Source organism: Portunus trituberculatus, chromosome 40 (genome assembly GCF_017591435.1).
Source record: "Portunus trituberculatus isolate SZX2019 chromosome 40, ASM1759143v1, whole genome shotgun sequence".
In the NCBI taxonomy this organism is placed as follows: domain Eukaryota; kingdom Metazoa; phylum Arthropoda; class Malacostraca; order Decapoda; family Portunidae; genus Portunus; species Portunus trituberculatus.
Window position 1 is genome coordinate 21744790 of NC_059294.1, and position 19137 is coordinate 21763926.

General features: G+C 36.9%; 1 protein-coding gene across 2 annotated transcripts; it reads right to left on the reverse strand.

The window, feature by feature from the left end:
- Nucleotides 1-4482: 4482 nt before the first annotated feature.
- Nucleotides 4483-17736, reverse strand: LOC123516052 (lysosomal thioesterase PPT2-A-like). 2 transcript variants are annotated; one of them, XM_045275071.1, is made up of 6 exons: nucleotides 17512-17730; nucleotides 16289-16430; nucleotides 15535-15639; nucleotides 12545-12677; nucleotides 11495-11635; nucleotides 4483-5644 (listed from the first exon to the last, which is right to left on the reverse strand). In XM_045275071.1, exons 1-6 carry the CDS (start codon nucleotides 17644-17646, stop codon nucleotides 5446-5448), a joined length of 855 nt encoding a protein of 284 aa, XP_045131006.1. In that variant the 5' UTR covers nucleotides 17647-17730; the 3' UTR covers nucleotides 4483-5445. The 2 variants fall into 2 exon arrangements, with proteins under 2 accessions (XP_045131006.1, XP_045131007.1); XM_045275072.1 differs by lacking the exon at nucleotides 15535-15639 and having other exon boundaries at nucleotides 17512-17736.
- Between the last annotated feature and the right edge of the window lie 1401 nt (nucleotides 17737-19137).

Below are 19137 nucleotides of genomic sequence, written 5' to 3' on the forward strand. Positions count from 1 at the left end.
ATACATAGCTTGAGAATTGAATTGGGTACCAGTCTTTCCTCACATTCCTTCTCTTGTTATATGTCAACTAATACTTCTATCATAATACAAGACAAAATTTTAGTTATACATAAAACTGCTTAAAAGTTACTAATCTGCATTAAATATTATAAAAGAAAATATTACTACACATACATGACTTGTTTTTCATATCAATACTGATTTCATATCATAAAACAGAAAATACTACTCTATGACTAACATTTTCATGTGGTTATGTCTTTATTGCAACCAATCCCACAAAAAATAAATTCACTTTGGTTCAAGCATAAAATCTTACAAAATAGTAGTAAAAGTAACTCCATTTCTTTATGAGCTTTTGAAGGTACAAACTAAATATGCTCTTTGTTGATTTCAGAAGACAGAAGCTGCATGTACACATACTAGAAAAAGTAACATTACAGTATTGTTTGACAAATTTTACATTGAATAAAATGGTAGCCTTGGCAGTGTGTTGGACCAAGGCTCTGCTAATGTTTCATGAAGCATTACTGTGGCAGCTCAGATCCTATTACTTAAAGGGTACAGCTCACTTGATTCTTGTAAGTACAGCTGCACTAAACAAACAAGGATACCAACATGAGCAACCCATTGTCAATGGATTAGTTCTTGATGTCAGTTTGAATCATGCTGATTGTGTAACAATACTTTTGAAAGCATGTGTGCATATGAAAATCTAATAAGTAATCAAAAAAGGTGATAATGCATTAAATAACAAAAAAATATTTCCAATTGACTTAAGTTCAACTGATGAAAAATTAAGGAAATTCACTCATACAGAAATGGAGATGCACCTGTGGCATGAGAATATTGCTCAGTTCCAATCCTAGTGAGTAGACAGTGATAGATCAGAGATTAGATATCCTTAACCTAATACTGATATATCATTACTGCAGTTCACAGCAGTCAATCCTAACAAAAAATATCCTCCATCCATATCCAACAGTTTCACCCAAACAGACCCCAGAGGACAGTGTCATGATAAGCAGTTCAGGGCGTGATCATAGAAAGAAAACATGCATACATATACAGTGGAACCTTGCTATTCATACATAATCTATTTCAGGAGGTTGTACAAATTGGAGTTTGCATAAATGGTGAATTATTTTATTCACCATAAGGTAATTATGTAAACTGGATTAATCCATTCAAGACCCACAAATGATTGCTTATTCAAACCTTTATAATAATATCTTAAGGTCTAAATTACATAAAACTATTAAGTATCACTAACATTGCAACAAAATGGATATAGAATGGTAGTAATAAGAGATATCATCCAATTAAAAAAGGTCAATAGATGAAGCAGAATGTTCAGTCAGCAGCAGCAATGGGAAAGAGAGTATGGATGAGAAAGAGAAAGTGAGTGTGGATGGTGGTGGTGAGCATTTCCTCTAATGTCATTTCAATTGGAACCAAACAGATTCAAATTATATGAATCATAAAGGTTAGTAGATGAGGTGGAATGGTTGGTGGTGACAGCGGGGAGAGCGAGTGAGGGTGGAAGGGATGGAGCCAGTGTGGGTGGTGATCATACAACTACTTTGCTTTTACAAATTTTAGTTTCAGAAATGCTTTCACCAGCAAGTAGTTTTTCATTAATCCAAACTAACAAAAGTCTTCCCATTTCTTCAATTATAGGTGAACTATTCACAGTAAGAGCAGTCAATCCTTTTGCATCATTAATTCCTTTTATTGTGTCATTATCTTTTAGTCTGAATGATACGGTTGATTTTGCCATACTAGAGTTCCAAGTCGAAGACATGAATTTCACATTCAAACTCCACAATGAATTCTTTTTCAATTCAATTGTTCTCACTGCTTTCCTTTTAGGCTTGGTTGAATCACTGATTTTTTTTAACCTATGGTTGCACTATTTTCAATAAAAGTAACAGGATATCAATAAAATAACACAATATTTCAAGGAGCTTGCATGGATGACACTTAGTGTATATAGAAACTAGCACAAGACTAACCTGAACTGACTGCATGGTTTGGCTAGTAACAAGGTGATGTTATCTGAATCACAGAGCAACTGTACAGATGACAAGTTGAATTTTACATGAAAAAGTTGGATGAATGGCCAAGTTATACAATTAGCTAGGTGAATGAATGGTGGGGTTCCACTGTATATAAAAAAGCAAAATAAACAAATAAGTACATCATTGTCTCCACATAAGATTAAGGAATCTGACAACAGCAATGATAACAACAACCCAGCTTATATCAAAGTCAATTTATAACTAGTGCCTTAAAAATTCCTATAAAATCTGCAAGCTATTCAGCCACTTATCACAAACCAGGGCATCACATTATACTTCACCAATTCTACCATGAAATATCATCACTTGAGGACACACAAATATGAGAAGTGCCACTAAGTGCTACTCTTCTCTTCTAACTAGCTCAGGTATTCATATTTTTTGTTCAACACTTGTGGCAAACTGACCGTATTTTTCCTAAAACCAGCATGAATTAATATACAAGGTTCTGTATTATGAACATGGAAATAATTCATTAATTTACAAAAAAGAAAACAAAATGGCAGGAGTACAAATACAACCTGAATACTTGAGCTAATCAAAAGATAACAGCATCAGTGAGCAGAAATGTTTCATTGTATCTTTTCATATGGTGAAATTATGTTACCAAAGCCAAAGCAGTAAGAAAGTAAATATGACCCAACATAATCCTCATTCTAGTATCACTTATTGTATAAGATAAAGTCTACGGCAAAATTAGAATTAGGTAAGGAGTAGAGAATACTAACTGTCCCTTAGCAAAAGTAACTCATGATTCAAATGCAATTAAAGTAGCCTACATCTTTCAGAAAAATGGTAAACGTTGTAAGAAGCATTAAATATACAAAATAAGAATAAAAGCACCTTTCTCCTAATCCACTCACTCTGTTTAACATTTTATCAATTAAGAATTCATTATTATTTTTCATAATTTACATCCTGAGCATAACAAAGATTATCATTATAAGTAACAATACATAAGTGGGATTCATGATTTCATTTTTGGATAGTTGAGTAATTTCCTAATTCCATACTTCAATGTTCACCTGAGTAGCATCTCTTCCACATGCAGCCTTCCTGGCAGGTGTAGAACTCCCACCACTTACTTGATGAAGAGATCCATATATCATAATGCATAACCATTTTTTTCCTATTACTTATTATCAACACACTTTCTCATAGATTAGTACCTCTACTGTTGCTCATTACATATTTTCATCCCTTACTTCTGTTGCATCTTTATCTGTCTTCTACCGCTGTTTTCATGCTGTCTGCTCTTCTGAACTTGCTAACTGCATGCCTTCCCCCCTCCTGCGGCCTCGCTGCACAAGACTCTCTACTTCTTCTCATCCCTATTCTGTCCATCTTCCTAATGCAAGAGTTAACCAGTATCTTCACTCCTTCATTCCCTACACTGGTAAACTCTGGAACTCTCTACCTGTGTCTGTATTTCCACCTGCCTATGACTTAAACTCTTTCAAAGAGGAGTGTCAAGACACCTCTTACGTTAACTGGACCCTCCTTTAGATTTTTGTTTTTCTCTACTTTCCTCTTAACAGGGCCTGGCACCAGCGGATTTTTTTTTCACTTTGTTTTCCCTTGGCCAGTGCCCTTGTAATGTAAAACACACACAAACACACACACACACACACACACACACACACACACACACACACACCATTAAGCAGTGAGGCAAATGGGCAAGCCTCTTAATGTGTGGCCCCTGTTCACCTAGCAGTAAATAGGTACGGGATGTAACTCGAGGGCTTGTGGCCTCGCTCTGTGTGTTGTGTGTTGATGTGGTCTCAGTCCTACCCGAAGATCGGTCTATGAGCTCTGAGCTCGCTCCGTAATGGGGAAGACTGGCTGGGTGACCAGCAGGCTACCGAGGTGAACACACACACACACACACACACACACACACACACACACACACACACACACACACACACACACACACCGCGTAATGTAGTGGTTAGCACGCTCAACTCACAATCGAGGGCCGGGTTCGAATCGCGAGGCAAATGGGCAAGCCTCTTAATGTGTGGCCCCTGTTCAACTAGCAGTAAATAGGTACGGGATGTAACTCGAGGGGTTGTGGCCTCGCTTTCCTGGTGTGTGAAGTGTGTTGTGGTCTCAGTCCTACCCGAAGATCGGTTTATGAGCTCTGAGCTCTCTCCGTAATGGGGAAGACTGGCTGGGTGACCAGCAGGTTACCGAGGTGAATTACACACACACACACACACACACACACACACACACACACACACACACACACACACACACACACACACACATATATATATATATATATATATATATATATATATATATATATATATATATATATATATATATATATATATATATATATATACAGAGAGAGAGAGAGAGAGAGAGAGAGAGAGAGAGAGAGAGAGAGAGAGAGAGAGAGAGAGAGAGAGAGAGAGAGAGAGAGAGAGAGAGAGAGAGAGAGAGAGAGAGAAATATCAGGAACCAGAAGAAATTATGGTTAGTTGGGTGGTGATCCAGAAGTTGAAAAATTATGAACTCTTCTAAAACACAAGTCTATAACAGTACTTGTGGTGTTTTTCTTTAATAAATTTCATATCCACACTAAGAGCTTATGAAAAGTGATTATTCAAATAATAATAATAATAGTAATAATAATAATAATAATAATAATAATAATGATAATAATAACAATAATAATAATAATAATAATAATAATAGCCAGCTATTTACAATGATAAGTAATCTGTAGCAGTTTTAGACACTATCATAATCAAAACATAAAAATCAAAGAAGATAACCATGTGCTGGTCACTGATATCCAGATAAAAAATAATAACAATAAAATAGAAAAAAAAGGCAATAACAAGAGAGAAAAAAAAAAAGACTCAAAAAGTAGGATACCATCTCACTTTTTGTCATTCAGAAACAACTAATCAATACAGCATTCACACTGACCAAAGAGTATCAAAGAGCATTCGTAAAAGCCACCTAAGCAGATATATAAACCCGTATTGTTAAACTGTATTGTATATGGCAGCAGAAAAAGCTGCATCTTTGAATAACATACCTTTACATGATACCAGGTATGAAATTAGAATAATGAAAAAATTCTTCCCAAGCTCACCGTGAGCACAATGGTCTAATTGAAGTTGACAAATTCTGCTAGTATAAAACTACTAACACATCATTGTTGCACTTCAGAAGTTATATGAATTTTGGACTAGATTAACACAAGTTCTCTGAAGTTTAAAGACTGTACCCTGTTCTTTGAAGATGTTCTCTATCTATGGCAAACACACAATTTGTACATAATTAATTGTATAAAAACTTAACTAATGCACTTCATCAAAGTTCCACCAAGATGATGGCATCAGTCTAACCATGGAAGGATACAATTCTTGATGACAGACATGTTGTGATGCCAATTTGTGTGATACACTCCAGGTACTTCATAAATCTTGATCCTCCCACCTTTATCTAATGTGTGGAGGCCAAACAGATCTTGTTGATAAAAAATCTGGTCTCTCATTTCAGTAATATTTTCTTCACTGTCAAAATATCCAAAATGGCTGAAAGAGGAAACAGGTTTTATCATAAATACAAAGCTAATATCTATCAAGCTTTCTAAAATTTAAATACATTAAGTTGCCAATAAAAATGAAAAACAAGAAAGAAATGAAAAAATAATAATTTGGAGTAGTTTTACACATAAATTTTGTTGTTAGACCAATAATTCCTAATTTTTCTGTTTTGTTGTCCAGTTTACTACAATATATTATGTTACAATGCTTTGAAAACTATCTGAAGGTTTTGTTTTTTCCTTGATCTTTGTAATAACCCAAATTGCAACACTAACCTCAAAGTGATAATCTATCCACAACTGGAAGCTATCTAACCAATGAAGAGCAGGGTCCTCATTAGAAGAGTCAATCTTGTCTATATGTAGAGAAATCAGATCCCATACAGCCCCTGTAGTTGGCCCTTAATAATTTTTTGAAACATTATATTTTCTTGATGAAAGGTTTGTGAGTTGTGCAGGGAACAAGGCAAGGCACGGCGCACTTTCTCACTCCTACCTCAGCCCACTGCATGATTTATTGGCTGAGACATGAGGCCAACTTGCTTTGCCATGCACATTCAACCATTGCAGTCAAGAGAGACAAGATGAACATTTCTAGAGGGAATGATGGAGGATGTATTATAGAGGGGCATTATTGAGTAGTATTCATTGCCAAATAATTGGTGTCAGCAGCCCTGTTGAAATATATAGGCTTAGCTCCCATTGAGAGCTTGACAAAATGCAGTCCTATACATTTTTGTGTGCCACATGGTCTTAACATTCCCATCACAGCATCCTTGTTTGTTTTGGCATATTGTTGCTATCTTAAAAGAGGTCCTTTATCCCTCTCTAGTTTTGTTAATCATGGTGTGTACGAATTATTGTTCAATGTGACTGGTTGATAAGCTTGTTGATAAAAGTTTTGATGCCATAAGATTTAATAACTATATTTACCTAACTGTATTTACCTAGTTGTATTGTACAGGGTTTGAGTGGGGCTTATAGTGTCTTGTCTCTCCATTTATCCAATTTTCCTTTAAAGCTATGCAGATTATGTGCTGCAACAACTTCATCACTCAATGCATTCCACTTTTCCACTATTCTATGTGGAAAATTGTATTTTCCAATATCCTTCACACACTGCTTCATCCTGATCTTTGCATGCCCTCTTGTCCTTCCAGCTTCTTCTGTCACCAGCACTAGCTCTTCCTTGTCTATCTTTTCAGTGTGTGTGTGTGTGTGTGTGTGTGTGTGTGTGTGTGTGTGTGTGTGTGTGTGTGTGTGTGTGTGTGTGTGTGTGTGTGTGTGTGTGTGTGTGTGTGTGTGTGCGTGCGTGCGTGTGTGTGTGTGTGTATTTACCTAATTAACCTAATTGTAACATACGGGATAGGAGCTATGCTCGTACTGTCCCGTCTCCATATCTACTAATGTCCAGCTTTTTCTTAAAATCATGAATATTCCTTGCGTTGACCACTTCCACGTCTAAACTATTCCATGCTTCCACCCTTCTATGAGGAAGCTATATTTTTCACATCTCTCCTATAAGTGGCCATTTTAGTTTTTCCCATGCCCTCTCGACATTCTTTCATTCCACATACACAGATCTTCCCTATCCATTTTTCCATGCCAATCATCACTCTGTATATTGCTATCAGGTCTCCCCTTTCTCTTCTGTTTTCCAGGGTCGGAAGTTGCATTCTTTTCAGTCTGTCTTCATAAGTCAAATCTCTTAAGTCAGGCACCATTTTTGTTGCAGCCCTCTGTACTTTCTCTAGTTTCCTTATGTGTTTCTTTAAGTTCGAGCCCACTGTATTGTTGCATATTCAAGCCTCGGTCTTATCATTGCAGTAATTATTTTCTTCATCATTTCTTCATCTAAATATCTGAACGCCACTCTTATGTTCCTCAATAAGTTCAATACTTCTCCAATTATTTTGTTTATATGTCTCTCTGGCGATAGGTCATTGGTAATTGTCACCCCAAGGTCTTTTTCTTCATGACTGGTTTTATGTCTTCATTTCCTATCTTGTACATACTCCTGATTCTTCTTTCACTCTTGCCAAACTCTATTTTCTTGCATTTTGTCGTGTTGAACTCCATTTGCCATGTACAGCTCCATTTCCATATTCTGTCCAAGTCTTCCTGGAGTAGTTCGCAATCTTTGTCACATCTCACTTTTCTTAACAATTTTGCATCGTCTGCAAATAGGCTCACATAACTGGACACCCCATCCACCATGTCATTTATGTAGACCGCGAACATTACTGGTGCCAACACTGATCCCTGTGGAACTCCACTCTCCACCAAGCCCCATTCTGATGGTCTGTCCTTAATTATTGTTCTCATTTCTCTTCCTACCAAAAGTCTTCCATCCATTTTAGTAAACTGCCATGCACTCCTCCTACCATTTCAAGTTTCCAGATCAGTCTCCGGTGTGGTACCTTATCAAAGGCCTTTTTTAAATCCAGATATATTCCATCAGCCCAACCATCTCTTTCCTGTATTACATCTATCACCCTCGAATAGTAACATATCAGGTTTGTCGTGCATGAACGCCCTTTTCTAAAACCAAATTGACACTCACAAAGTATGTCATTTTCTCCAAGAAGTCTGTCCATCTATTCTTCACCACCCTCTCACACATCTTAGCTACCACACTTGTAAGTGACACTGGTCTATAGTTCAATGGGTCTCTCTTGTTACCTGATTTATAAATTGGGACAATGTTAGCTCTTTTCCAGTCTTGGGGCACTACACCTTCCCTTAATGAGGCATCAATTACTTCACAAACTTTTTCTGCCAGTTGCTCCTGCATTCTCTTAAAATCCATCCTGATACCCCATCAGGTCCCACAGCTTTTCTCACTTCTAAACTCCCCATCATATTCTTGATCTCCTCCACAGTTACTTGAAACTCCTTCATAATCCCTTTCTGTTCCATTACCAGTGGTTTGTCAAAAGCAGTCTCCTTTGTGAATACCTTCCGAAAGCATCCATTCATAGCCTCTGCCATTTCCTGGGATCCTCACTGCATACTCCATTTACTTCTAAACTTTCAATACTTTCTCTATTTTTGATGTTGTTGTTCACATGTCTGTAAAAAGCCTTGGTTGGTCTTTACATTTATCAATTATATCCTTTTCTTGTTTCTTTCTTTCTTCTCTTCTAATCAACACATATTCATTTCTTGCTCTTTTGTAACTTTCCCACTGCTTAATCCGTCTTTTCCTTCTCCACCTCTTCCATGCATCCTCTTTTCTTGTTCTAGCCTTTTCACATCTATCGTTAAACCAGTCCTGCTTTCCAACTTCTCTATGTTGTCTTATTGGTACAAATTTTTCTCACCTTCTTTGTATATTTTTATAAATTCCTTCCACTTTTCATTTGCTCCTTAGCACTCTTGAATTTCATCCAATTTGTCTCTTGAAAGAATTTCTTTAGGTTTCCAAAATCTGTCTTGGCATAATTCCATCTTCCCACTTTATATTCTTCATTTCTTCTAGATTTCTCTTCATCTATCACCTTGAACTCCAAAACTGCATGATCACTCTTTGCTAAAGGGCACTCCACCCTCATCTCCTCAATGACCATTGGCTCTGTACTAAAGACCAAGTCCAGTCTTGACGATGCTCCCTCTCCTCCAAACCTAGTATCTTCTTTGACCCACTGAGTTAACACATTTTCCATTGCCAGTGTCAATAGTGTATTTCCCCATGTTGTCTCTGATCCTTCCATTGACCAGTCCTCCCAACACACCTCTTTACAATTAAAATCTCCCATCATTATAGTTCGTTCACAGCCACCCAACATTTCTTCCAGACATGTTCCTGTATCACTTATCATTTCTTCATATTCCTGTACTGACCATGCATTTGTCTTAGGTGGTACGTACACCACTATGTAGTGCCTCTTTTTCCTTCATTAGTTTCTGCTCTGATCTTTAGCACTTCTGCCTTTCCCATACCTTCTTTCACTTGATCCACCTTTATATCTTTTTAACCAGCAACATCACTCCTCCTCCCATCTTACCTACTCTATTTCTTTTCCAAACATTATATTTCCTTCTCCAACCATCATCAGGTCTTCTCCTCTCTCAGTTTTGTTTCAGTAAGACCCACAATATCTGGGTTCTTGTCCCTCAAGTAATCGTTGAGTTCTAAAATCCCGATATCACTCCATTTATGTTGGAATACATTACATTCCGCTCATCGTAAGTTTCTTTAGTCCTTTCTTGCTGTACTTTTCTGGGTTATGAACCACTTCCTCAGTCTCATATCCAAGATTCTCCAGAAAAACTCTTTCTTCTCCTCTTCTGTCCTCTCTTCATTTTTTTCAAAGCCTCCTTTCTCAACTCATTTAACATTTCTCTTTCCTTTTCACCGAGATCTCTTCTCAACCAAATCTTCCTTGTTGTTTCCTGCTGGGCTAGCCTCCATGACTTCTCCACCAATTCATCTACATCCTTTTGTGACTTAAGTTTGATTCTTATTGGCCTCATACCTTCTCTTGTGAACTTTCCAATTCTATGGAAGTCCTCTATTTCTTGTACTAGGTCTTTTCCTCCTCCTGCACCACATTAATGATATTATTTATCACCTTTTTATGTTTTCTCTCTCTCCATTTTACTCGGTGTCTTATCCTCCTCCACACCAAATATCACCACACATCTCTTTTTGTCTACAGTTTCCCTCACCAATGTCTCATTTGACTTAATAACCTTCACCACTTTCTCAGCAATCTTCTCTTCTATGATCTGTTGATCTATAATTTCAGCAAGGCCCAAAGTTTTCTCCCCAGACTCTTTGATTTCCTTTTCCAGACTTGCAACTTTGTAATTTACCTCCTTTCTTTCCACTTCCTGACTTTTTTTCCATTCAGCCTGCTTCTCCATCACTTTTCCTAGAGATTCTCCACATTTTCGCAATTCACTTTAATTAACTTAACTTCCTCTTTCAGTACTTCATTTTCCTTCTTCATATCGGCACACTCTTTCATTACATTGTCATAACTCGTTTCCAGGCCCCATACTTTTCAAACAGTTTTTCAATTTTACCTTCCAACTCCAGAATTTTCTTCACATAAAGCTCTTCTCCATTATTCCTTGAAATCCTGTGAAGTCTGATTCATCTTTCGAGTTCACGGCCGCCATGTTGCGCAGATGTAAACAAACCAGCTGATGGCTCAAACGCAGGCTACAGTTTATATTCACCTTCCCTGGACATTATTTTGCTAATCAACAGTTAACATGACTATATGGAGACGGGACAAACATTACAAGCTCCTTTCCCACCTTGGTTACTCTTAGGCAATGGTAACTGTAGAATTAGAGATGATTGCTCTGGAGCTCAGCGACCACATCCGCCATCGACGGTGTCCCGTGTGTGTGTGTGTGTGTGACTGCCTGTAAGTCTCTAGGAGGATATAATGCTCTGTATTTAGGAGGAGGATATAATGTTATGTCTCTAGGAGGATATAATATTCTGTCTTACATGGGAGGTTGCTCATACATATGTGTGTCGTTTGTGTCTGTCCTCTTTTCTCTCTTTTTCAATAAAATGTATTTCACAGATTTTTTCTTTACAAGAACATTCTTCAATGAAATTGCAACACAACCATCAATTTAAAGGTATATATTTTGAAATAAGAGAATAAAGTAGGAGGCACAGTGGGAAAAGTCAGTTTCTTTATGGGCCAGAATGAACATGCATTTTTTTTGTGTTTTCAAAGCCAGAACTTGCATGGGTGGTGTACATGACCTTCAAATGCAAAAAATTAGTAAAAAATTCCATGTGAAATTATTATCATTCATGCATCAAAAAAATTATAACAATAAAATTATTAGATACAATGATAAACCATACCTTGACTGCCAAGGGGTGATGACTCCATCATCTGGGCCTCCAATTAGAACCAGCTTTTTCAGCTTTAAGAAGTTCTGTCGGTATTCCTTGCTATATGAATCATTGATTTCATTGTTTAAGTATGGGAGGTAGTCAGAATACCTGTGTGACAAGAAGGAATCAGAAATCAAATTTCCAAGCATAAACTGTGAAACTAATCATAAAAAAAAAAAAAAAAAAAAAAAATCCTGCAATTATTGTCCTTTTACTGTTACATACTACTAGGAAGAATGTATTATATATTACATTTTTGAGAGACTTCTGGAACAATTCACAATTGAAAAATCAAATGATGATTTCTGAGTACAGCAGGATATTGGTGCAACAATTCCACAAAAGGTAGATCTAACACCTTCCAAAAAGGAAAATAAAAATAATTTAAAAAATCTCAAAGGAGAGAGAATAAATCTATTTGCTTGAAGAATAATATATATGGTATTAAAGCATGCTTGCTTAAAACTAGCTCTTCTTTTTAATTTTAATATATATAAAACAATTCTATTCAGTGTGCTTTAGAAGCTGAAAATCTACGAATTTAGTGACCTCTTGCTAGCTGCTACAACTCAAAAAGAAAGAAACTTCACGAAAAAGGAACACTTTCTTCATATCAAAGCCCATCTAAATATAAGTCTGGTTTCACTGGAGGACTAAGAACAGAGAGTGAATTACATCTGGGTATAATGAGTAACTTTAAGGATATGTACTGTTAAAAAAAACCCCAGACATGATTGAAAGCTTGATATGAATGTGATAATTTATAATATGAATCCTTCTTTTCTCCTTTATAAAACATAAAATCTAAAAGAACACAATGTGGTTTCTAGCTAGAAATGCTACAACTTATATACTATAAAAAGGAGAAGTATAAATTAAGAAAAGGTAAAGGAATGCATTTTTGAAAGATTAAATAGCAAGTGACAAACTATTGCATAAAGTCAGTGATAGGTGGTTCTAAAATCTAGGCCTGTATACTACATGAAATCCATGCACTTGAGATATAACGGTACAAACTTGTAATACAAGGCCTGGTGATGCGGGTCATTCCAGTAATTAGCAACAGACACCCTCTGGCCAATTCTTGAGTAGAATACCTCATATACGGTTTCTTTAATATACTGTGGAAATATCAATCGAAGAAAATCATCTGCAACAAAAGCAAATTATGTAATTTGAGAACAAAATACATTAAATCTGAATTGATAAAGTAATTACTGGAATAAAGTCAACATAATAGTTTTCACAAAAATAAGCAGAAACTGAGAAGGGGAGATTAAAAAAAATCAAACAGCAGAAATATCTCAAATGCAACAATGAAAAAGAAAAGAATAAGGAATAAGCAAATCAAAGTTTTCCAAGTTAGTTACATTCTACTTCTATCTCTTAAAGAGAAGAATGGCATATGAATCATGTGTATCATGAGAGAAAGGGGTGTGAAAAGTACAGGTAAACCCCGCTTAACGAAGGGGTTACGTTCCTAAAAAAAAACTTCGTTAAGCGAATTTTCGTTAAGCGAACCAATTATAACAAGTTTAACCCCTGACTTTAGCTTCCATTAAGAGTAAACAAAGCGAGAGTGCATCATAGTACAGTAAAAGGTTTAATGAAAGTAAAAATTATGAAGTTAAACATTTAAGCAGTTTAATTTAAGACTAAGTCATTATAATGTACACTAATGTATGTGTGTAAGTAACTTTATAATGTTGATGATCTTAAATTTATGAAGGGAGGGAAAGTGGAGCAGGTAATACACTAGCTGGCAACCTGTGGAATGTAAAGAAAGGGCGCATCATTACACAGCATACAAAACTTATGTACCACATTTCCACAAGGCTTTCCATTTTATCCATTGCAGAGTCACGAGTTCAGGTGGTTCTTTTAGCTTGCAAGGAAGATATGATCTCATCAGCCTTGTTAATAGAGTCTGCTGACTTGAAAATAGTAGACAGTAGATGAAGTCAAGCCATGGTGGGAAGCAATGCTATTAGTTTTCTCGCCTCTCTCGTGTCTGTGAATAATATCCAGCTTCACTTCGAGAGTAAGAGACTTCCTGGTCCTCTTAGCAATGCTAGGCGACATTGCAGGGCGTTTTGGTGGCATGTAGAGCAAGGGAAGACGAGCTGCTGCTGATGCTGTTATTGTTTCGTACTAAGGGGAGTGAGTGGTGCACATTTTGTCCACGAGAGGCGCTGGTGTATTCAAAAGCCTGTCAGCTTGCGTGACACAGGAGGGCTTTCAAACTTGGAAAAAATTACCTGGATAAAATTTCATTAAAGCGAGTTTGGTGTTCGTTAAACGAGCAGGTGGTAGTAAAAGGAAACCTTCGTTGTAGTGAAATTTCATTGTGTGAACCTTAAGCAGGGGTTGCCTGTACAGTAATACTCCACTTAACAAACAGGATAGGGGGTGTCAAAGCTGTTCGTAGAGCAAAAATTCGTTAAGCGGACATAATTTTTCCATATGAAATAATGGAAATAGGGGGGGATGCGTTCTGGGCTGGTCCCCAACATACCATATGGGTTAGAAAAAAAATTATATACACGTTTGGCAGCATATTGGGCCACCGGTGTACCACTACTTTTATGATGTCATATGAGTCATTGGAAGTTAGAGGAGCTACGTACAAATTCTCTCATATTCTCACATTTATGTTCACAAAACAACATTTCTATTAGCTTTTTACAAATCTTGCCCCCAAGAAAGGATTGTTTTGTAATGCATAAAGTGAAATTTTACATGGAATACCAAAAAATAAAGCAGAAATGAGATGAGCCACGGACGAAGTGGGAGACTCAGCGACTCAGCCGCTTCTTCTTGTGACCCTTTTAGCCTGCGTATTGTCTTTCCCCATGATATTTGTTTCCACTCCTCTATTGCCTGCTATAATGGATATCATATCTTAGTATTCATATACGCTCATGCCATGAGGATAACCTTGACTCTGTGGCACTGAGTGATAGTGAATTATTAATGAAATACTGCGGTATGTCATTAATAATTAACTATCACTCAGTGCCACGGATTCAAGGTTATCCTCGTGGCATGAGCATAGGTATATGAATACTAAGATATATCCATTATAGCAGCATGGATAAAATGGAAAGCCTTGTGGAAATGTGGTACATAAGTTTTGTATGCTGTGCAATGATGTGCCCTTTCTTTACATTCCACAGGTTGCCAGCTAGTGTATTTCCTGCTCCACTCTCCCTCCCTTCATAAATTTAAGATCATCAACATTATAAAGTTACTTACATACATACATTAGTGTACATTATAATGACTTAGTCTTCAAATCAGCAAGTTTCTGTGCTGCACCGTGTATATATATATATATATATATATATATATATATATATATATATATATATATATATATATATATATATATATATATATATATATATATATATATATATATATATATATATATATATATATATATATATATATATATATATATATATATATATATATATATATATATATATATATATATACATAGTACAACATGTGTTAAAATGGGATGTGACTGTTTTTTCCTTCCTTAGGACTGCAACAGCTGGTAATGCAGTGATGTTTGGTGATCATCTTGGACTGATTGATAACAGTGCTTGAATCATGTTTCATTTTAGCCAACTGATCACTTTCAGATAAATTTCTCAGTATTTTCATGATGCTCTAAGGCAAGCCATTATAATATTAAGAAACTGGACATAATATCATATGATAATACACGTACACAAATTAGCTAGAGTTTGAGCAATTCATAACTCCAAGTATCGGAATTACACATAGACTTGTACAACAGGGGCAGTAATGTAGGGGATGAGATCGATGAATTGACACTTAAATAGCAGACAACACTGATTGGTAGCTCTTATGTGATGATCTTGTTTTATCATATTTATGCAGATTATTACCTTACAGAGAGAGAGAGAGAGAGAGAGAGAGAGAGAGAGAGAGAGAGAGAGAAAGAGAGAAAGAGAGAGAATGCAAATCCTCACCTCCATACTGCCCAGCTTGAGGGGACGAGAGAGAAATAAAGGTGGTGATGTTGTGTTCCGTGGTCTCTACGATGCCTCGGCTGATGACACCCCCTTGAGAGTACCCTGTCCATACAACCTTATCTTAATAGACTGCCTTCATGCACAACATTGTACTGTGAAGAAAAAATGTGTGTACACTAGATTACTGCTTTGTTTCTGAAATATTTACTATGCTACAAAGCTTTGCACAGGTGCCACAAAGCTTCACATTCACCTCAAGTTGAGAACAAGGAGGTGACAACTTGGTGAATGGCCAGTGCCAGGGCAGGTTCTTCAGCCCTGCTTATGGATACACCTGCTTCCCTCTCTCTCTCTCTTGTGTGTCTGTCACATCTGCTGGATCACCCTGCTCAGCCTGCTCTCACAAGGCCAGTGAGAGTCATGCCGTGTCCTCAAACGCTGTCCTCACTGGTAACAGAACTGTGTGATGTGTGCCCTGCTACCAATCTTTGTGCTGCCTCTGCCTGTGTGCTGCTAAGCACTGTTCCAGTGCATTCCTTGTTCCTTCTTCCTGAACCCTAAGAGTCTGCCTAGCTGTGTGAAGAGAGCCCCATGTCTCCTCTAGTAACTGGGATTGGAGACCTCAATAATGATGATGATAATAATAATAATAATAATAATAATAATAATAACAATTACAAAAATGCATTTAATTTCTCAGCGAAAAGTTGAATGATAATGTAAACAAATTGTGTGTGGTGGCATGTATTACCTATAAGTATGACTCCATCTGAAGCTTTCTGCATAACAGGTAGCATTTGTTCATGGAATTTCTTGACCTGGTACCACAAAGGAGCAAGGGAACGCCATCCATGCAGAATGTCTATGATGTGAACTTCTGTCCCAATGTGATACTGAAACATAAAGAATCATCATGAATTTACTGATCTGCTTATACTACAATCCTCACAACACATACTACAACACAGCAAAACCATCAAACATTATTTTTTTTATTTCTGCTTTTATATAAGGTGTATCTTGCAAAGGATCATAGCCTAAGATACATATGTTTGGCTAAAGTATGCATGACAGATGGAAGGAAGAAAATTAGTAACCATGTAAAAGAGCAAACTCACATGAAGACTAGCTACTGATATGTAAAGCAAAGAGCAATAGAGCATGAAAGGAAATCATGTAATGGTGAGAAAAATTACAGTTGAGAAATTGAAGGGCAATTGAGGCATTTTCAGTACAGTGTCACCGGCAAGTCAAACTCTTTGCTTGCAAGGCAAACTCAAGCAAATGTGCCCAGGGTAGCTTTTGCCTTTCCGAACCTAAAGGGCAAACATCCAATCAGCAAGTAGGAACCTGATAGTGACTGCACATAAGGTCTTGTTACCACATCAGCACAGATGTAGCTGCACCAATGTCAAAAGGCATTTCAAAACTACCTAGTGTCAGCCAGGTGTGTGAGTTTTTGCAAATTTTATTATATTACATATGACAATTAAAAGACCATGCACATTAATCAGATGGAGGGGCTGAAGTGGGAGATGAAGAGTTTTGTAATGAAAGTTTTGTTTTAAATCAATATGACGTGGCTTACTAAAAAAAAAAAATCATCTACTTAGTCATAAATTACTGGACATTCAAGTACAGTAGTCTGGCTGGGTACACATAGTTCGGTAATCTTCCATCACTGGCTCTATGAGAGTAAAATGTCCGTCAAAATATATGATGAATAAATAAATATAAACTATGCATAAAATTACCCTTTTCATCTTTCTTTATAACTACAATAAATAACGAACATGACACATCAAATTTGAGTAAATGTGTCACAAGAAAAAAAAAAAAAAAGCACGCGCTGATCAAGAACCAAGGATACACAAACTATTACATCACAAACAGGAACACTAACCTCTAACATCTGGTCTACTGCCTACCTCTACAAGATCTTTTCATGAGACAATTCAAAGTAGTTATATTTACTTGTCTTATCTGTTCCGCCAGAAAGTTGAGACTAAATCTCAAGTCCCAGACGCCATGGATAATTATCACCGGCTTGTATGCCATGCACGTTAACATGAGAATTCCGGAGAGCACTAGGAAGAATTGTAATCTCATTGTGGTGGTAAGAAGACTGACGAGCGCCCAGCTGATGCAGCCGGAGCGGCCTCGGGCTCGGAGTGCTAGATTGCGTCATTGTTTGTTTACCTTGAAAGTCTCCGAGGACCGAGGCAAGCGGAAAATTCAAATGTGTAAAGTTTTATGTACTTGATTTCATTAGCCGTAGAATCTAACTATTGTAATAATTAATTATGAAGTTAATTTAGCTCAAAAGTTTACCGTTAAATCTAATATTTGTGTATTTCTCTGCCAGATATAAAAAAAGGTTCATAACAATACAGACTAGTCTATATCTACTGGATTTATTAAGCCCATCACCACGTCAGGACGAAATACAGAAAAAGCGAGAATACAAATACTGTAACATGTGATCTGTTGACACTATACAAATTATCACCTATACAAGATGCCAACCACCACCGCTATGATTGATACAGAATAGTCTTAATCTCTTCAGTACTGGGACACATTTTTCTCTTGATTTTTGTGTATGATTAGACTTTTTTAGTGACATTATGAAGGGTATATGGATCTATTGATCTATTTAAGAAGACATTGACAGAAAATAAGTTAAAGGCCATATCACAGAAAATGCTGGAAAATAAAAGTTAAGATAGTATTAGGAACATGAATAACTAATCATATCTTTATCATCAATGTGTTTTTTTATAGTTGCGAACAAGTCCAGTATGAAGATGTAAGTAGAATTCAATATTCACCCACATATGTGCTCATAGTGTTAACATTATTCTCTTACTTTTAACCATAATGTTCAATGGTGAAATGTTAGTAATACATATGCCATTGCTTACTGTAGTAATAGTATAAGAGGTAAAGAAGTCACTGCTCATTTAAGGTGCCTCTTCTCATTATCCTAGTCATGAGCTGATCATATCTTTTCTTTGGCTACTGGATCTCATCACTTAGACTGCTCTAATCGTTCACTAACCACGTGTTGAAAAATTTGCTTCACTTAGATGTTCTGAGTCATATCTTCCAACAGTTTCATGTGCGTGCCTGCCTGCTGGTGCCAGTTGGAGAAAGTTTCCACCACAAACTTTTGCCTTAAAGATTTTGAATGTTTCTTTCATGCCCCCCTCCCTGCCCCTTTTTTTTTTTTTTATACCATGTGGGCTTTTCACAGGAATTTATGGGCTAAAGGGGATACTTTTTGGGGTACCTCCTATCTGAAAGCCCACCCGCTAGGAAACTGTTGCCCCGAGTGAGGAAGCCCAACCTACACTCGGACCGTGGACAGGATTCGAACCCGTGCACTTGGAGACCCCTCGGACCCCAAAGCACGCATGGTTCCACTGTACCACGGCGGCTCCTTATCCTGTTCTTCAAGGGTAGTGAATGGTGAGACAAAAGTGTAGTAATCTCTGCTGTATGACATGTCAGGCAATTTAGGGACTAATTTCATGGCATAACACTACACCTCTTCTAACTTACCAACATCCATCTTAGTATATGGTGACCAGGCTTGGA